This window comes from Podarcis liolepis (assembly GCF_965112155.1).
Source record: "Podarcis liolepis genome assembly, chromosome: 5".
Classification (NCBI taxonomy): Eukaryota; Metazoa; Chordata; class Lepidosauria; order Squamata; family Lacertidae; genus Podarcis; species Podarcis liolepis.
In genome coordinates, this window is record NC_139556.1 from 7,612,005 (window position 1) to 7,633,153 (window position 21,149).

The following is a 21,149-nucleotide window of genomic DNA, read 5'->3' on the forward strand; positions in this document are numbered from 1 at the left end:
CAACAGAAAAGGTGTCAGCGCTAGGGTTGCCACTCATCCTGCAATAATACAGGATTGTCCCGTACTTGGAAGAGGAAGAAACAAAGTGAGGTTTGGCCGAGGGGGTCGGCCACTTTCCCTTGGGCTTCGCCCAAACCCCAGCCGGCCATCCATTGTCCTCCCAGGCTGGGGGTGGGACGATAGCCACCCTAACCCAGGTGGGAGGCACCAGACCAGGTAAGCCCTCTCGGTGTTGCAAACCTGTTGGGAAGGGAGGGCGGAAATTCTCTTCACTCTCTCTCCTCATCCCACCCCCACAGAGGAACAAACCAGGGCAAGGCTTTCATGTTGCCGCTTCCATTCCAAGACGAAAATGTCTTGCGAGTTCCTGCGGGGGTTTTTTCCTCCCCCCCCCTTTTCTAAGCCACTAAGCCACTTATCAGCTGATCTGATAAGCTGATAAGCCGCTAAAAGCCGCTAAAAGCTGCTAATAGCGCTAATAGCACTAATCCTCTAATCCGTCAATGGGCTTGCTTCGCAAGACGAAGAAAACGCTAGACGAAGAGAATCACGGAACGGATTATTTTCGTCTTGCGAGGCACCACTGTATCAGCTTATCGGATCAGTTGATAAGCGGCTTAGCGGCTTAGAAAAAGGGGGGGCAAAGGGAAAAAACCCCGCAGGAACTCGCAAGACATTTTCGTCTTGCGAAGCAAGCCCATAGGAGATTCGTTTTGCGAAGCACCTCCAAAATGGAAAACTCTTTTGTCTAGCGAGTTTTCCGTCTTGCGAGGCATTCGTCTTGCGGGGCACCACTGTATACAACTGTAGAGGCACAGCACAATGTAAAATACTTAGCTCAATACTTCACACAGTACATTCTGCTTGACTTGTAAGAATGCAGAACCACAGAACAGAGGTTCTGAGAGAGACAGACAGACAAACAGACAGATCTGGACTCTGAATTAGCCGGTTTCAAGTAAATAAAATACTGAACCACACTTTATAAGGGAATCTGAGACCAGTAAAAGTCAGACCCTTGATAGACACAGACTGCTGTTTGGTGTGCTGATGAATTGTACTTCATATCTGAAGTCGGTGACCTCCGTAGCCCTTGAAAAATGTTGTGTTCACCTCCTTAATTACACTTTACTAACCTTACAGAAAGACTAGCCTCAACTACCTGAGATATTGTAAATAAAAGAATTAGTCTCAGAATGCATATTGGGAATAAGAGACAGGACATCAGTCAGTCACAGGCTTGAGATGATTGCAGACCTCCATGCTCAGTGCATGGGCATTGTGGAAAAGGGTCAAAATACTGCTTGACTTGCACTTGAGGAAATCCCTTCCGTGATTCATGCGCAAGCAGGAGGTTAGATATCAGGGCCTGTGGGAGCCAGTGCTGCCCACAGGATTTACAGACCCGAGAACATAGAGGAGAGAAAGAGTGAGCTGTCTCCAGAGAGCGTAGACGAAGAGACACTACAATCCAGGGAATGCTGTTTAAATGCTTTTGTAATGTTCTTAAGTGGGTCCCTTGTGCATCTACGCACATGGTCAGATTGTCAACCGAGCACCACAGCAAGATCCAAGAGAACAGCAGAACAGTGGCTTTACTAACTAAACACATGATAACAGGATTAGCCCTGAGAGCAGCTTACAAAGAACTGCCTTGGTACAGGGCCAAAACACACACACACACACAAACACGTCATAAATCTTGCCAAGTCATAGGAAGAACTATGGTTTCAGTGTTCCCAAACAGTTCTTTAGAATAGACGACCATGCCACTAGACCCCAAGATAATAATAATTAGGTAAGTAGGGCTCAAGCTTTAAAAGAACCAGGTAGGCAAGATTTGCCCCAAATTCCCTTCCTGCCATTCTTAGACAAAATGGCTTTCCAAATCTCCCTGCCTACAGAAGGGTGAATCTGTATGTTTCGGTTCTCTCAGTTTCTCATTTTTCTAATCTTAAATTCAGTTCTCCACATTTATGCAACAACTGAACACTTGGTAGCTCAGTAGGCAGAGCATGAGACTCTTCATTTCAAGATCATGGCTTTGAGCCCCGTCTTGGGCATTGCAGGGGTTCAGACTAGAAAACACTTGTGGTTCCTTCCAACTCTAGACTTCTATGATTCTCTATGAAATGCATTTTTAAAAAATCCTTTGAAAATTCACCAGCACAGGACAATTGGGGGGCTTGTTGGGAATTTGTGGATTTAAAACTTTATTATACTTTGAGCGTTTTTGCTTAGTGCTGTGGAATCAGGAAAAGAGACAGGATCATTAGTCCAGCAGAGAAAATATTTCTCCATTGATTTGTTTTGCATGCAGTTGTAGTAAAAGAGCTTAACAGACATCAGTGGATATTCATTGCTCAGCCCAGGAAAGCCCTTTGTAATTATCAATGACTTTGTTTTTAGCAGAAACTGATCTTTAAATCAAACCCAGTGGGAAAGTCAAGGCAGGAACTGGTGGATGCCTCTAGGGAACACTTAGCAGTACATAAAATACTAGAAGCAACATGCGCATAGAATCTCATGGGAAGTAGTGATTGGTGGTTGATTTGGAGTGACAAAGGTTGGTGGGGAAATGCTTAAGCGCAACTGCTTTTCAACTCAAAATAGCCCACCTCCCAATGCTTCTTTGCTTTAAGAAAAAACAGAACTCACCAACAATATAAAAAAAATCCTTCCAGTAGCACCTTAAAGACCAACTAAGTTAGTTCTTGGTATGAGCTTTCGTGTGCATGCACACTTCTTCAGATACACTGAAACAGAAGTTGCCAGATCCTTCTATATAGTGAGAAGGTGGGGAGGGGTATTACTCAGAAGGGTGGTGGGAATGGGAGATTGGCAGATAGCTGAGATGAGCCTGTTGACGACTCTTAACGACTGCAATAGGTCTTACAGGAAAAGGCAAGGGGTGAGAAGGTGAAAAGGCACCACACCAACAATATGAATATTGCAATAATCAATATGGGGAAATAAGAAGGGAATAAAGGAAAACATTGGTTGACTCTGTAGGGCAGATTTTAGAAGCATCAGTTAATTGAAACTGCCAAGACTCAACAACAGAATATGAAAACAGAAACCCTTGCATTGCAGGGGGTTGGACTAGATGATTCTTGGGGTCCCTTCCAACTCTGCAATTCTATGATTCTGTACCTGAGGTGAACAAAACGGCCATATTAGCAAGAAAAAGAGATAATGATGTTGAGCAGCAATGCAAAGCCACAAAGAAAAACGGAAGTTCAATTTTAGCACTGTAAAATTTGAGAGAATGCGTTTATGGCCTACTCTAATCGGATTATTATGAATTAAACATGTCAGATCATAGGGTCACACACTCCTTATCCCCATCTCATGCAGAAGAGCTGGATAGCAGCACTTCTTTGGAGAAAATAATAAGAACCCTTCCGAAATAGACCAAGGACCTTCATAGCCTAACACCCTGATGCCCACAGTAGTTAACTAGATGCCTCTAGGAAGCTCACAATAAGGTCATGAGGACAATAGCCTTGTCCTCGATCTTCCACCATCCAACTTCACCGGCTGATCCTTGGGAGGAGGAAAAAGGTTCCTCTCACTACTTTCTCCACACCACGCAAAATTTTCTAAACATCTCTTATATAACCTCTTACCCATCTATTGTTTCAAGGAACCTATGGGATTATCATTTGGCTAAGATTTGGGGGAAGTCAGTAGGGTTGTGGGCCCAGGTGCCTTGAGGCCGTGAGCAGCCAGGGGCTTACATGGGAAGATGGAAGAATCATGGGAGAATTGCTTTGGGATAAAATAGGTCATGATTTTATGGATTACAGATGTAAGTAGGTCTTGGCATAGGCATTGTAACCTGAATCACCCAGGGATAGCTCAGTCAGTAGAGTATGAGACTCTTAATCTCAGGATTGAGTCCCATGTTGGGCAAAAGATTCCTGCAATGCAGGGGATTGGATAAGATAACCCTAGTGGTCTCTTCCAACTCTACAATAATAATATTCTATGATATTATTCTGTGATTCTAAGTGTTAATTCCAGGTTAAGGATCATCTCAAATGTATATCGCTAGGGAGGGAGATGTCGTCGTGCCACTCCTTGGTGTGTGGAGTGCTGCAGGGCACAATCCTCTCCCCGATGCTTTTTAACATCTTCATGCACCCCCTTGCCCAGATTGCCCGGAGCTTTGGGCTGGGCTGTCACCGATATGCTGATGACACTCAGCTCTATCTGCTGATGGGTGGCCACACCGACTCGGCCCCGAACACACTGACCAGATGCTTGGAAGCTGGGGCTGGATGGTTTCGTGGGAGCCGATTGAAACTAAATCCTTCAAAGACAGAGGTCCTCTGGCTGGGTCGGGATGGTATGGGGATGAGGGACCAACTCCCTTCTCTTGCGGGGGCCCAATTGGTGTCCCCATTAAGAGTTTGGGTGTAATCCTTGATGCTTTCCTTTCCATGGAGGCGCAGGTTACAGCAACAGCCAAGGCGACATTTTTCCACCTTCGCCACATTAAGCAGTTGGTCCCTTACTTCTCCCGCCCCAATCTGGCCACAGTGTCCATCTTTTCACTAACCCTCAAGCAGAACCTCAAGCAGAAAATGAAGGGTGGCTGGCTGGGTTTGCCGAGTGCCAGCTGAGCTCCAGGCAGGAGGTGTGGCCTGGCTTTATAGTTTTCCTTTAGGTCCGCTCCAAAGCCACAGCCACCATGTCGCCCATGATCAGTCAGAATCCAGGACAAACCACCAGAGGTCTGTGCAACCACTGGGGGAAGAAATGGCATTATCCCCGGCTGTGTGGGAACACAGCGCCTGCCACCCGCCCCTGGGGCCGCTCACCGGGAGAATAGTAAACGGTTTTTTGTGAACTTCCTTTTCTTTCAAGCAGTGACTTCAAGGAACCAAACCCTCCTTTGCCCATGTTTAAGTTGGTCTTGGGAGGTGAGGTAAAAAGGTAAAGGGACCCCTGACCGTTAGGTCCAGTCACGGACAACTCTGGGGTTGCAATATAGTAAAAATAAATGACTGTTTTCCTGTTCATTTTTAAAACATAATACTTTAGGACAACACCTGTTTTCGTGTTTGGTCCCACTTTTATAATCCTTGCCGCATCTAACAAATGAATTCTATTCCCAGAGTGACAGTTAGCGTGCAATGATGTTCTGGCACAAACAATCGTGTTTTGTCCTGACAGATACTCTTAGAAGTGGAAAGATTTTGTTGTGGAAAGGCTGTGGAGCTGGTGCTGGAAAGAATGCAGAAGAGAAGCGTTCATCTTCATAAGCAGAAAGCAAACTCCTCCTCCTCCATTACTTCTAGAATTTTCTATACAAGCTGTTTTTAAAAAGCTCTGACAAAGCTGAGGATGAACATTTGTTCACTTTTATCCCTTCTTTCTTTTTCAAAAGGATTTTTCCCTGGGGTGGGCGATGAATTCAGAAGGACATTATTAAAACACACGAAAATAAATCTTTAACCAGTTGTACAAATACATAATAAAGCAATAATATACAGTACATTAAATGCAATTTAAATGGACTTAGCAGTTACATTCAACTGCCTTTCTTCACAGCTATAGGGTGTTAAAATTGAATATTATTTTCTATGGTTTTTAAACAATCTTCTCCGTCAGTTCTGATACCAGTTTTTGGGTCTATATTTTCTTTGCACAGCTTTACAGACAATATGCACACATACATATTCTCCCACACTTAACAGCCTCAAATAGATCTAAACTTTATGTCTTGGCAATAACAGGCTTCTTTTCCATTCTTTTTTAGCAGAGTACTGCTGATCAAGTTCAATGCTGTGATTATAACACTCTGGTTTGGGCAGGATTGCTTTTCCCTAAACTTTTTTGATCAGTGATCCTGTCCCTTTTTTGTGCTGTTATCACCCGTCATTTAACTGTAAAATGTATTTCCTCTGAAACAGTGATTGTAACACCAGCAGTAGTTGAAGAGTAAGGTAAGGTAAAGGGACTTCTGACCATTAGGTCCAGTCGTGACCGACTCTGGGGTTGCAGCGCTCATCTCGCTTTATTGGCCGAGGGAGCCGGCGTACATCTTCCGGGTCATGTGGCCAGCATGACTAAGCCGTTTCTGGCGAACCAGAGCAGCGCACGGAAACGCTGTTCACCTTCCCGCCGGAGCAGTACCTATTTATTTACTTGCACTTTGACGTGCTTTTGAACTGCTAGGTTGGCAGGAGCAGGGACTGAGCAACGGGAGCTCACCCCGTCGCAGGGATTCAAACTGCCAACCTTCTGATTGGCAAGTCCTAGGCTCTGTGGTTTAGACCACAGCGCCACCAGAGTACCTTGTAAAAAAAATGCATGCTAATTTTGCAGCAGTCTGTTTCAGCAGTATGTGCCTCTCCATAATCTGTACACTAGGAAAAAGAGGTGGCTAACTTTGTCCAATATCCTGTTGGCAGACTGTCTGTTCACTGCATGCTAGCGGTCATCTACATTCTCTGCTCATCTATATTCCCTTTCTTCCTTTCCATCCCAGGCCCACAGGATTTATAGGCATTATCTGGGCACGAGAGGGACAATTTCTGGGCACCCCGCTCAGCTCCTGGAAATAACAGTGATCTTCTGTGATATTATCCCAGTAATACGCTTAGCAAGCAACACTCCCATTTGAGTACAAAACAAGAACACCACTTAGGGCACAAAGACAGGCTAATGTTTGGCTCTGGGGAAATGAAATAGTTTGGGGGATAAAAGAGGGAAATCCCCAGTTCACAATGCCATGCAAAATGCAATGTTCTGTACAGGCACTCACCAGCTAAAATGCCCCTTTGCTGCCCTGCCTGTGCCTGTTTGTCATTTCCGCTGCATGTCACCTTTGCACAAGCTTAATATTTTGTCACCTGCATTTCATAAAATACATGGCAGCTCTGCCTGATCTTGGTGTTTGGGAAGACATCAATTCTTCTGTGCTGAAGATTTCACTGTTTGCCGGTCTGCTACCTTTAACCACGGCCTGTCATCAAGTCTCTGTTTATATACCCCCAGGGGTATTGTAATTTTCCTGTTTTGTGGTGTCTTGAAGTCATCCAAGGAAGTGATGGCAGTGGCAGGAAGGTAGGGAATGACGAGGACCGAGAGTTAGTACTTTCTTTTACTATTTGAGCCTAGGACTTGCTGATCAGAAGGTTGGCGGTTCGAATCCCCTTGACGGGGTGAGCTCCCGTTATTCGGTCCCTGCTCCTGCCCAGTTTGAAAGCATGTCAAAATGCAAGTAGATAAATAGGTACTACTCCGGCGGGAAGGAAAACGGCATTTCCGTGTGCTGCTCTGGTTCGCCAGAAGCGGCTTAGTCATGCTGGCCACATGACCCGGAAGCTGTATGCCGGCTCCCTCAGCCAGTAAAGCAAGATGAGCTCTACAACACCAGAGTTGTCCGTGACTGGACCTAATGGTCAGGGGTCCCCTTTACCCTTTGACCTTTACTATTTGACTATTTTTATTTTCATTATTTTTTTAAAAAAAATATTTTTATTGAATAAATTTTAACATAATCAAACATTCAAATTACCATTTACAATTTCAATTAACACCCCGCCCCCGCGCGGCTCCCCCCAACTTCCTTCCCTGGTTTATAACTTTTTAAAAAAATGTTTTCACTGTATTTTATAATTGGTGTTAGCCACCCTGAGCCGGGTCTTGGCCTGGGAGGGGTATAAATAATAGTATTATTATTATTATTACTATTATTATTATTACTACTACTATTATTATTATTATTTCTTATATTTTTATATAGCTTATGTATATTTTTACTTCATATTTTTATTTTTTATTTGCACATGTCCATTGTAAGTGTATTATTCAAATCCTGACTATTTGACTACAGTGGAACCTCGGGTTAAGAACTTAATTCGTTCTGGAGGTCCATTCTTAACCTGAAACTGTTCTTAACCTGAGGTACCGCTTTAGCTAATGGGGCTCCCGCTGCTGCTGCACAATTTCTGTTCTCATCCTGAAACAAAGTTCTTAACCTGAGGTACTATTTCTGGGTTAGCAGTGTCTGTAACCTGAAGCGTCTGCAACCTGAGGTACCACTGTATTTTTAAAGTTGATCCATTCATCAATTCTCAGTTGTGTCCTTAGCCCTAGCTGTTTTTTGTTCACTGTTTTGGTGCTGCTGACAAGTCTAACTTGTCTGTAATTGTTCAAAGGATCTGTAAAGTTTACTTTCTCTTTGAAGAAGGAGAATTCATCTTGGCCATAACTCTGCGGATTAATACTAGCTAGAAGTAGTAGCAGCAACAATATCATTTGTTTAGCTTTAAGCCATAACAAAGAAAAAATACTGTGAGGGTTGAGCCACAAATTTCCTGGCAGCCAATGGAAATAGAGAAATGTGCAAACTGACATAATTTTCTTTGTCCAGCAACAGAAAGCACACAAACTCACTTGAAACAATCATGCTGATGAACTCAGACATATATTTTTCATAAGGATCTTTATATTAAGGATAGTGAGTATGTCAGGAACCTCCAAGGGTACCATAATTTCTTATAACTCACCATAAAGGTAGAGGATAGAACACAATTCTGTAAAAGCAATTCTACGAGAAGCCAATGTTGTTTTTGGTTAGTCGTTTAGTCATGTCTGACTCTTTGTGACCCCCTGGACCAGAGCGCATCAGGCACTCCTGTCTTCCACTGCCTCCCGCAGTTTGGTCAAACTCATGTTTGTAGCTTCAAGAACACTGTCCAACCATCTCGTCCTCTGTCGTCCCCTTCTCCTTGTGCCCTCCATCTTTCCCAACATCAGGGTCTTTACCAGGGAGTCGTCTCTTCTCATGAGGTGGCCAAAGTCTTGGAGCCTCAGCTTCAGGATCTGTCCTTCCAGTGAGCACTCAGGGCTGATTTCCTTCCGAATGGACAGATTTGATCTTCTTGCAGTCCATGGGACTCTCAAGAGTCTCCTCCAGCACCATAATTCAAAAGCATCAGTTCTTTGGCCATCAGCCTTCTTTATGGTCCAGCTCTCACTTCCATACATCACGACTGGGAAAACCATAGCTTTAACTATACGGACCTTTATTGGCAAGGTGATGTATCTTCTTTTAAAAAAAGGGAAAAAAAGCCAATGTAATTACCGTTAATTCCAAGGAGTCAGTTTTCCCAATAAGGTGGGACAAATCATAGCAATGATCCTTGGAAGAATAGAAATTTCAAAAACCAGCTTGCTCTTCACACAGAATACAGTTGAAGGAGACCTACATCTTATTCTACATCTTATTAAGTAAAAAAAGTGGCATATATTTTAGAAGAGATAGCCAACAAACTGATGGACTTCTTATTCTGCAGAAAAGTGCATTTAAAAAAAAAAAAAAATAGGATAAACAACAGAAGAAGTGAACACATAAAATGGAAATTAAAACAATAAAACAATTTATTTAAAGTAAACATTTCTACAATAATGTACTCTATACGATACATCCCCATTTTTCAAAGAAACATTTCCTTTAACAAATACTGTATTTTTTGCTCTATAAGACTCACTTTTCCCTCCTAAAAAGTAAGGGGAAATGTGTGTACGTCTTATGGAGCGAATGCAGGCTGTGCAGCTATTCCAGAAGCCAGAACAGCAAGAGGGATTGCTGCTTTCACTGCGCAGCGATCCCTCTTGCTGTTCTGGCTTCTGAGGTTCAGAATATTTTTTTTCTTGTTTTCCTCCTACAAAAACTAGGTGCGTCTTATGGTCTGGTGCGTCTTATAGAGCGAAAAATACGGTAATTCTGGTTTTTTTAAGCTACTTCCTCAAAAAGAATGATTAATAATGCCTTCAGTAAGATTTACATTTTGAATAAAAGCTTACCGTATTTTTCGCCCTATAGGATGCACTTTTTCCCCTCCAAAAATGAAGGGGAAATGTGTGTGCGTCCTATGGGGCAAATGCAGGCCTTCGCTGAAGCCTGGAGAGCGAGAGGGGTCTGTGCGCACAGACCCCTCTCGCTCTCCAGGCTTCAGGAGAGCCCCAGCGCCAGCCCCACAAGGTCGGGGGACAGAGGGAGGCGGAACGCCGCCATCCCGCTGTCTCCCGATGTGGTTTGGAGGCTGACGGCGGGGAGATGCGTGCTTCTCCCTGCCGCCAGCCCCGCAAGCTCCGGGGACAGCGGGGAGGCGCAGCGCGTCTTCCCGATGTCCCCGGACCTGGTCTGAAGGTCGGCGGTGGGGAGAAGAGCGCTTCTCCCTGCTGCCTGCCCCGCAAGCTCTGGGGACAGCGGGGAGGCGCAGCGCATCTTCCGGCTGTCCCCGGACCTGGTCTGAAGGCGGGCTGCCCGGAGAAGAGCGCTTCTCCCCGCTGCTGGCCCCACAAGCGCCTGGGGGGGGGGAATAAAAATTGTTTTTCTTTATTTCCCCTCCAAAAAACTTGGTGCGTCCTATGGGCCGGTGCGTCCTATGGGGCGAAAAATACGGTACTTCTCCAAACCTTTATTAGACATTACAAGAATAGGCCCTCGTAAAACATCATAAAACATCCATGTATAAAAATTTAAAATATATACAAATAAACAGCCGTGTGAAATATAGTTTTTCATTGGGATTCTCAGCCAGCCTTGCAGTTACTTCCGGGTTAATGTCAGAGAGATAGAATCTGATATTTTCATTGTGCTGTGGTGTTAGACTACCCATAAAAATAGCATGCATTTTCGTAGCTGGTTGTACAATGGACAGTAGAAAAGAATATGTTCTATGATGTCCGGCACATTCAAAGAGCATCCAAAATGTCTATCATATCTGGGAATGTTTAAATATCTGCCTTGACCAAAGCTGATGGGGAAACATTCAGTCGTGCTCACATAAATGTCCGGTGTTGGACTAGAATTATGAATTTTGAGATATAAGTGACCCTGTTATCTGTTGCATTTAAACCATAGAACTTGGGGGAGCAAATTTTATTTACAGCTGACCCGTTGTTTTGTTTTTCAATGTCCCTGAATCTGGTTTGAATATTGCAATAGATATATTGCTCACTTGAATTATACAAGAGTTCCAAGTCAATACCGATAGATCTGATTTTGCTATGTAAGACTTGGAACCATCTGGATTTATAAGAGTCCTTAAGTATGTCGGAGAGCAGGCTCGAAGGTTGGCAACGAAAATGGCAAAGCAACCAGTGTTTTATAGTGCTAGTCCACACCCAATATTCCTTCGTGTGTATATCTAGTTCTGCACACATCGTCTCATACTTGATTTAACTTGGGAGCCCCAGGATACGTCTCAAGAAACTTGAGTTTTTAAATGAAAACATAAACTGTCAGTTCTTTGAATTTCCATCTTCTCCTCAGTGGAAAAAAGCCTGCATTTTTTTCCTCTTTGTATGAGAAATAAATGAAAAACATGATATTAAGAAGACTAAATAAAACTTGTGTAATTCACCATGACCTCAGTTTTCTTTATAAAGCTGCTCCTAGTGCCATTAAGCATCATTACCTTTTCTGCACCCTAACCACTTGCAATCCTGTCATGCAATGGGGAGGAGAGCTATATACCGGTAGGTAGGAGACAGGGTTTGGGAACATACAAATGCCTGTTAATGGCTACTGTCATCACTTCAATAAGTGATTCCCAAGAGTTCTTGCAAATATATATTTCAGTATTCAGAGCTGACAATGAACTGCATTGCACAATTATAATGGCCTGGTTCAAAAAGTTGCTAGTTGTGTTTTGTTACCTTTTCGCTGCTGCCACTAAATATCACTAATACTTGCATGAAAGCCCAATCAGCGTATAAGGTAAAGGGACCCCTGACCATTAGGTCCAGTTGTGACCGACTCTGGGGTTGCAGCACTCATCTTGCTTTATTGGCCGAGGGAGCTGGCCAGCATGACTAAGCCGCTTCTGGCGAACCAAAGCAGCGCACGGAAACGCCGTTTACCTTCCCGCCAGAGCGGTACCTATTTATCGACTTGCATTTTGACGTGCTTTCAAACTGCTAGGTTGGCAGGAGCAGGGACTGAGCAACGGGAGCTCACCCCGTCACGGGGATTCGAACCGCCAACCTTCTGATTGGCAAGTCCTAGGCTCTGTGGTTTAGACCACAGCGCCACCCACATCCCAATCAGCGTATAAATCATTGCAAATGAGAGAACAGGACTCAGCTTGCTTTGAGGTTCGACTGTTTCAAAACTCATAACCCTACTGTGGAGTGGAGTGGATTAGGTGGGGAGGAGGGAGAGAGCTCAATCCCAGCTGTTGGGGTGAAGGTCTGTCATCTTGCAGAGAAGGCCCACCTAAATGATCAAGGATCTGGAAACCATATCTTATGAGGAGCTGTTGAGCAAGTTGGGTATGTTTAGCCTGGAAAAGAGGCTGTCCCATGGAAGATGGAGCAAGCTTGTTTTCTCCTGCTCTGGAGGTTAGGACCTCCTGTGGTGCAATGGGTCAGTGCGTCTGGCTGTTAACCAGAAGGTTCGTGGTTTGAGCCCACCCAGGGATGGCTTTGGGCAGAATTCTGGCATTGCAGGGGGTTGGATTATCAGGCTCCCTCAAACTCGGCCCTCCAGATGTTTTGAGACTACAATTCCCATCATCCCTGACCACTGGTCCTGCTAGCTAACTCATGGGAGTTTTAGGCCAAAAACATCTGGCAGGCCGAGTTTGAGGAAGCCTGGACTAGATGATTCTTGGAGTCCCTTCCAGCCCTAGAATTCTATAATTCTTTGACCCAAATCAATGGCTTCAAGTTACAAGAAAGGAGATCCCGACTAAATGTTCAGGAAGAACATTAGTAAGAGCTGGTCGACAGTGTTCAGAAAGTGGTGGGCTCTCCTTCTCTGGAGGTTTTTAAACAAAGGCCATCTGTCAGGGATTGCTATGATCGCAGGGGCTAGAACTAAATAATCCTTGAGGTCTCTTCTAACCCCAAATTTCTATGATTCTGCAACATGCTATGGCTTAGCTCAAAGTAGCGGGAGAACTGGGGAAGGAGCAAAATGGCTTCTATCTCCTTTTCAGGAACCCTTGCATTTGCAGAAAGCCGTGATTTGGCTCAGTGTTCCATGTGAACCTGATCACAGAAATGGAGCCAGGAAAAAATGTTGATAAAATGTTTTTTGCTTATGTTTTAATGTAACAACATAAACATTATTATTCAATGGAATAATGATGGAGTTGTGGGGGAGGCACCAGAAATCTAAACTGAGCCCATCTGAAAATGACTCAAGCAAACTGTTATTTCAACAGCTCAAATGTCTTAGCAGCTACTAACAGGTAGGACCAGATAGTTCGAGAGATCATGAATTAATATGCGCAGGGGCATGATGAGCACAGTCTGATTGTTAATATAAGAAGCATTTTCCCCAAGCTATTAGTTCATTTCTGAATGTTCAGCCCGTGTAGAAAACTGTTTTAATGGGGTTGAACCAGAATGGGTAATCCATGATGAAAGATTATATATTTCTGCATCTTTCAACGATAGAATCATTCGTTGTCAGCTATTTTTCTAACCAAGTAAACAAATGCTGGGTTTCAGCTCTTCTGGACACATTAATTAAATTTTGCATCTTTCAACAAGGGAATATAACAATACAAAGGTTATTCAATAAACTGAAATTAAACACTGTGCCATTGTTATTGCATGCAAAAAAAATCAGGCGGGAAATATTATAAATATATTTTATTGTTCCTAACATACTTAGTGTTTTAACAAGTGGGACCTACAGTAAAACGTTGCAAACTCCCCTCACCCCTTTATAGGCATGCTCCTGTTTAGCGCGCCAGCCAGTTATGTTGTCCTTCAGGGTGGCGCTGTGGTTTAACTGAGCCTCTTGGGCTTGCCGATCAGAAGGTTGCCGGTTCAAATCTGCACAATGGGGTGAGTTCCCGTTGCTCAGTCCCAGTTCCTGCCAACCAAGCAGTTCGAAAGCACGCCAGTGCAAGTAGATAAATAGGTACCGCTATGACAGGAAGGTAAACGGCATTTCCATGCACTATGGTTTCTGTCACGGTGTTCTGTTGCACCAGAAGCGGTTTAGTCCTGCTGGCCACATGACCCAGAAAGCTGTCTGTGGACAAACACTGGCTTCCTCAGCCTGAAAGCGAGATGAGCGCTGCAACTCCATATTTGCCTTTGACTGAACTTAACCGTCCAGGGGTCTTTTACATTTACTTTACTTTATTTTACTTTAGTGGGACGCAGGTTGCGCTGTGGTCTAAACCACTGAGCCTAGGGCTTGCTGATCGGAAGGTCAGCGGTTCGAATCCCCGTGACAGGCACTGGCGGAGGAAGAGGAGTGTGGGACGAGCACACCACCCCTGGCAGCATGATCCCATTGGGGTGCTATTGTGGTTGCCCCCCACCTGCACTGGGCGCCACACCCCCAGGATGCGCACCAGCCCTGCCCCCCCTGCTCTCCGCCCCAGAGCATGAAGCACCGCCACTGGCAATGGGGTGAGCTCCTGTTGCCAGTCCCTGCTCCTGCCAACCAAGCAGTTCGAAAGCACGTCAAAGTGCAAGTAGATAAATAGGTACCACTCTGGCAGGAAGGTAAACGGTGTTTCCGTGCGCTGCTCTGGTTCGCCAGAAGCAGCTTAGTCATGCTGGCCACATGACCCGGAAAAACTGTCTGCGGACAAACGTCGGCTCCCTTGGCCAGTAAAGCGAGATGAGCACTGCAATCCCAGAGTCGTCCTCGACTGGACTTAACTGTCAGGGGTCCTTTACCTTTACCTTTATATTAAGGTGATGTTATCCTCTGAATTTTTTAACTCTTCCCCCACAATAATACTTTTACATCTCAATATTTTTTCCAAAAAATTGCTAACACTGAACTGGAATTCCTCTCAAAATGTAGATTAATCTGGGAATAATATTCATCTTGAGAGGATTAACCCTTCCCCATAGGGTACTCCCATCTATCAATATCTAAAGAAACCTCATTAATTGCAAATATTCCTATATTACTGGAAGCTATCAGTCATTATTTTTCAACCAATAAGGACACCTACATAGAGATTTCTTTTCAACGCAGTGACCCGGAATCAGGCTTTGCAGTGCAATTCCCATTAATGTTAAAATGAATTATATGATTCAAATCCCATACACAAACATGGAAAATCTGTATCTTGATGTTTGTTAATTCAATGCACATTGTGAATTGCATGGTAGCTCCCTGGGACTAGTGACGAAGCAATTTGTGTAAGCAGAGGCAGTGCCAAGTGACCCAGAAGGATTCTGTAAATACCCTAGACACCACCTCTGGGCGATAGCTGGTCTCACTTTACATCAGAACTGCAATAAATCAGCAAAAAAAAAAAAAAAAAACCCCATTTCCTTGGCTTGATCTTTTGGAGATGTATTTTTACACAACGAACAGGAGCAGTTTTATTTACAGTTTCACTTGATTACAAAGCAGCTGTGTTACCTAACTCTGTCAAATGTAGTTAACAGCTACACAGAGCCCCAGAGTGCGCTGGGTGCCTTGAGAAAAGTGCATAATAGAGCATGAGAACATAGGAAAAGACATTTCCCCTTTCCCGGGGAGATGACGTTGGAGGCTGGGAGCAAGCCCTCCCCACGCGCACAGGGCGGGATCACCCCTGCACCATTGGATGGTACTCAGCCACAGCATCCTTAGGCCTGTGGCGTTCATACGGAGCCCCCGGTTGTCTCACGGACTATTGACCCATACACCACTAATCCGCTGCCACCAACCAGGTCCTGCCTGGTAAAATCACTTCAGTCTCAGTCAGCTTTTCCATTGATAAAGAAGAATGTATTTTATTTCAGACAGAAACAAAACTTTTACGGTATTCCAAACGTTGTTGCTCTTTACTTTCTTAGTCTTATTTTCCTCACTCTATCTCTTCTACGCGTAGCGTGGGGGGTGCAGGGGGGGCCAGCCGCACCGGGCGCAACATCTGGGGGTTAGGGTTAGGGGGTGCAAATCCACAGGTTAGGGGGCGCAAATCCACAGGTTAGGGGGCGCAAATTACTTGCCTTGCCCCGGGTGCTGACAACCCACGCTACGCCACTGCCCACACTCAAGAACCCACGGTCCTAACTGTCTCTCTATTACCAACTGCCTTTCCCAACCAGCCAACCCACAATATCCAACCAACTACCCACCAACAACTCCCAACGAACTCCTCCCCAAACTCCTCCCAGAACTGGTTTTATAGTCCCACTGACTCCACCCCCTGGGTCCTGACTGTGCAACCCGTTTAACTATTTCCCCGCCAGCACTCTTTCATATATGTTAACGTCACAAGGCCGTCCAATCCAGAGGTGGATCCAGGGGTGTGGTGCAGGCTATCCGTGGCCGAGGACTTGCCCCAGGGTTTTTCTCCCTGCTCGGTCAGTTCTCCCACCCTCCCTCCCTTAGGTTAGGCTCTTCTGTTTCTTGACCTTGCTATGGACCTTGGTTGTCCAAGGGGCCTGGTAGAAATTTTTCCACTTGGCAAATTGGCACCGGCCATTTGGATTTTTCACCTAGCTTGTAGCAAATCGTTACAACTTTGTAAGGTTTAGCAGTTAGGCATCAGAGTATTAGGTTGAAGGTGAAGGGAGGTAGTGGCCATCACCTACCCCTCCTAATTTAAGGGTATTCTGTTAAAGGAATCCAGTGGGCGTGGTCTCCATCCAAAGCCCCAGAGGGGGGGCTGGGGCCGTGGCCGACCCCTAGCAGTGACCCTGGGGGAGTTTCTGGTTGATGTGCATCAGCAGGGCTCGCCCTACTGGTGGTTAACCCTTCCAAGACTCCTGCAGACAGGCAGGAGTCAGATATAGTCAAGTGGTTTCCAATGCCTAAGCCAATACCACTCACATTCTGTAACCAATACAGTTGTGGCCTTTTTTGCCCATTAACCTAAAATACTGTTCCATGTGTCTTTATTCCACATCTCAGGTTTGGGACCTTGCCACACAACTCCTTCACAATGAGTAACATGATTAATCTACGTAGCCCAAGTGTCATTTTTTCTAGCAAGATATGACATGTCACCATCCATACCAATACTAGGACTATTTAAAGTGTTGTTGTAGCGTTGATCGAAGGACAAGAATGTAGCATCGCTTGTGTTCATGTTGCATTACAGAAATAGCATAAACAAAATATGGGTCCCTGACTTGCAGGTCTCGTTATGTAAATTAAGGATAGTTATAATCTTAAATGAAGAAAAAAAAAACCCCACCCAGTCAGAGCATCTCTAACTGATTTCTATATTGCCCAAAGATTAAAAAACAACAACTCAACTCTAGTTACTATCTCTGTACGTATTTTTAAAGGAAAGAATAGGAAGGATATTTGTTGTATCATAATTATACATTGTGATTTTTTTTTTCATTTTTTCATGCAGTGTAGATACCAGTTCTCTTATTTAAGGCACTATCTCAACCACCTTCTTTGTGGTTCGGGCCATATTGATATATTGATATTGATATGCAGGCAGGAAAGTGAGGTTGAAGATGGCTTTTCCAAGATACCCAATGGAACTCCAGCTCAAGCTAAATGAGACGTGAACCCAGGATGCTTCATGCCTTTAACCCTCAAACACTTTATCCACTATAATTACTATGTTATCACTGAAACAACACTATATAAGTGTGCTCTGTTGTGAAATCGGAAAATACAAGTTAAAGGGCATTACTTTTATATAGCTTGCACCTTCTTTATCAGCTGCCCCTTTATTTTGTATGTTGCGCCTTTAGTTCCTCTAATTTAATTTGTAATTTAATTTGTATTTCAAGAAAATATGTCCTCTTTTCACCTTTCAGAATAAGACACAAGGACTGAGTTTTGTCCGGATACATGCACCATGGAATGTACTTAGCCGAGAAGCAGAGTTTCTTAAAATAAAAATGCCCACTAAAAGGGTAAGTAGTACTCAGTTCTGTTTTAATTATTTTGAAACTTGCAGAACATTACAGAGGAAAGGCAGGGAAGGCTGGTTATTTCTAATCTCTGAGTATGGCAAGGAAGAAGCCCCCCTCCCCAGTGACTACCTAGGCTATGCTCCCCTCCACTTATAAAGTTGTTGTTGTTTAGTTGTTTATTCGTGTCCGACTCTTCATGACCCCATGGACCAGAGCACGCAAGGCACTCCTGTCTTCCGCTGCCTCCCACAGTTTGGTCAAATGCATGTTAGTAGCTTCGAGAACACTGTCCAACCATCTCGTCCTCTGTCGTCCCCTTCTTCTTGTGCCCTCCATCTTTCCCAACATCAGGGTCTGTACCAGAGAGTCTTCTCTTCTCATGAGGTGGCCAAAGTATTGGAGCCTCAGCTTCAGGATCTGTCCTTCCAGTGAGCACTCAGGGCTGATTTCCTTCAGAATGGAGAGGTTTGATCTTCTTGCAGTCCATGGAATTCTCAAGAGTCTCCTCCAGCACCAGAATTCAAAAGCATCCATTCTTCATCGACCGGCCTTCTTGATGGTCCAGCTCTCACTTCCATACATCACTACTGGGAAAACCATAGCTTTAGAAGGAAATCGGCATGACACATGTTTCAACATGTTAGTTGTTTAATGGAATTGTAGTGTTGGGGGGGACCTGAAGAGTCATATAGTCCAACCCCCTGCAATGCAAGAATCACAGCTAAAGAGGCCCCAACAGATGGCCACCGAACCTCTGTTAGGAAATGTCGACTATCTGAGGTTGGGGATGCAGGTGGCGCTGTGGTGTAAACCACTGAGCTTCTTGGGCTTGCCGATCAGAAGGTTGGCGGTTCGAATCCCCGTGACGGAGTGAGCTCCCGTTGCTCGGTCCCTGCTCCTGCCAACCTAGCAGTTCTAAAGCACATCAAAGTGCAAGTAGATAAATAGGTACCGCTCCGGCGGGAAGGTAAACGGCATTTCTGTGCGCTGCTCTGGTTTGCCAGAAGCGTCTTAGTCATGCTGGCCACATGACCCGAAAGTTGTCTGTGGACAAACACCGGCTCCCTTGGCCTATAGAGCGAGATGAGTGTGCAACCACAGAGTCATCCGCGACTGGACCAAACGACCAGGGGTACCTTTACCTTTACCATCTGATGTGGTTTGTTCCATCATCAAGGAACTCTTAACCCCCAGACAGTTCTACCCAATGCTTAGTCCTTTCTTGTAATCTCTTGATTTGTAGCAGCATCCACTGGTTTGAACCATCTTCCCATCAACAGCTGATACCTTGATATTTTCCTTGTTTGATTGTTAGGTTTCTTTTCTTTCAGAACTTCTCTCCACTAGGATTGCCTTGAAATATTTCAAGCTTCTCCCTTCCTTTTCACTTGGTGCTACCTAAGCCAATGTATTGCTGTTCTGGGGGCGGGGGGGGGGGAGAATATAAACTAACCTGATGAGGAATGATTGCTTCAGCCTGCCTCTTAAAATAGATCCCTTCACATTCAAGCATTCTGTATCCTGTGCTGCGTGGGACATGGGTGACACTGTGGGTTGAACCACAGAGCCTAGGACTTGCCGATCAGAAGGTCAGCGGTTCGAATCCCCACGACGGGATGAGCTCCCATTGCTCGGTCCCAGCTCCTGCCCACCTAGCAGTTTGAAAGCATGTCAAAGTGCAAGTAGTTAAATAGGTACCGCTCTGGCGGGAAGGTAAATGGTGTTTCTGTGCGCTGCACTGGTTCGCCATAAGCGGCTTAGTCATGCTGGCCACATGACCCGGAAGCTGTATGCCGGCTCCCTCAGCCAATAAAGCCGCCACAACCCCAGAGTCGGCCACAACTGGACCTAATGGTCAGGGGTCCCTTTACCTTTATCCTGTGCTGCAGATCAGCTGAACGAATGATGGCTGAGAAACACTATTGAATGTTTATACGTTAGTAAAGCCAAAGGCAGAGACGTAATCTTTTTGTAAACCACTTTGAGGTTTTATAAAAGCAGTATATAGATAGGACCAGCCCAAAACATTTTTGCACCTGAGGCGAACCACAGAATGGTGCCTCTTCACCACCAGCGAAGAAGGGGTGAGTAAAGACCTATATCAAGAATGGGGGGGGGATAAAGATCTACTTTGGCATCTGCTGCCCCTGTGAATCCTACTGCCCAAGGCAGTTGCCTCACCTTGCCTCATGGGTGGGCCGGCCCTGACACAAATGTTGTGAAATGATAAGATAAAATAAATATTCCTAGCTAGCAGTTCAAATATTCCCAGGGTCTATTCATACACTGCAGACAACCACTTCTTTAAACAGGAGCTCATTTTCTGGAACCAAAACTGGTGGTGGAACAATACTCAGTAATTCTCCTTCAATATTGGTGCTTCACTAACTTTTCTTGGATATGGGCTCTGGGAACACTGCTGGTGAAAAGATGCCGTTTAATTATTCTAAACAAATTAATATTTGGGAAGCCACCTGCTCATTCATGCTCTCTTTGTTTCTCCAGACGTATGAAATAACAGAAGAAACGGGAATTGTCAATAAATTGTCTGAAATATGGCAGAAGTTTACAAAACCTTTGCAGCCCAAAGTGCCACAGCAAAATACCACCAGAATGAAGCATTTATCTTACCCTTTCTCCAGAGAAAAACTCTATTTGTGAGTACTTAACAAGGTGCACAGTATAATTCCCTGAGAAATATAATTCATTGAGGAATGTTGTGGTGATTGAGACTGCACATAACTTCCCATCGTATACAGTCTTCATGGGACTGTACTATTTAAGAAAACAGTTGAAATGGTTACATCTTTGAGTGCCCTCACCTACCATGTATGGTGTCAGGGATCTCAAACTGAGGATTGTAGCATCAGTGCCTACCTTACTTTCTGTGATGCTAGAGGAAGTTGACAGACACTTCCTTTTAGCTCTGCAGAAATCAGAAGATGCAAATAGATGCTTACAGAATTTGATTTCTGTGAACCCTGATGTGAACTGACCTAATCCTCTCTAAAGTTGGTATGCAGATCAGAGCGTGCTAATACATCAGATTTCTCACTTATTCTAATTTTTCTTGTGTGTGTGTGTGTGTGTGTGTGTGTGTGTGTAAAGGTGTGTGCATACATATATATTTGTTAAGTATTGTTGTTTAAAGTTGCAGATGCAATAAATCCTGTATTTTATCTTGGCTGTGTTTTTTTTTAAAAAAACCACCAGCTAGGTTTTGAATGTATAGTGTTAAGTTGTGAGTGAACATATCAGACGACACAGCAATTCTTCAAACAGCTCTTGTTTATTCAGAGGCCAGAATAGAACTGAACTGAGGA

The 21,149-nt window shown here is 44.5% G+C and overlaps 1 protein-coding gene across 1 annotated transcript in view; it reads left to right on the plus strand.

Moving 5' to 3' along the window:
* The window catches only part of ANO2 (anoctamin 2), a 155,165-nt gene that overhangs the window by 18,588 nt on the left and 115,428 nt on the right, over nucleotides 1-21,149 (plus strand). Inside the window, exons 3-4 of the mRNA XM_083503337.1 lie at nucleotides 17,728-17,826; nucleotides 20,332-20,483. Of these exons, the coding sequence (XP_083359463.1) occupies nucleotides 17,728-17,826; nucleotides 20,332-20,483 (251 nt within the window). The remainder of the gene's footprint in view (nucleotides 1-17,727; nucleotides 17,827-20,331; nucleotides 20,484-21,149) is intronic.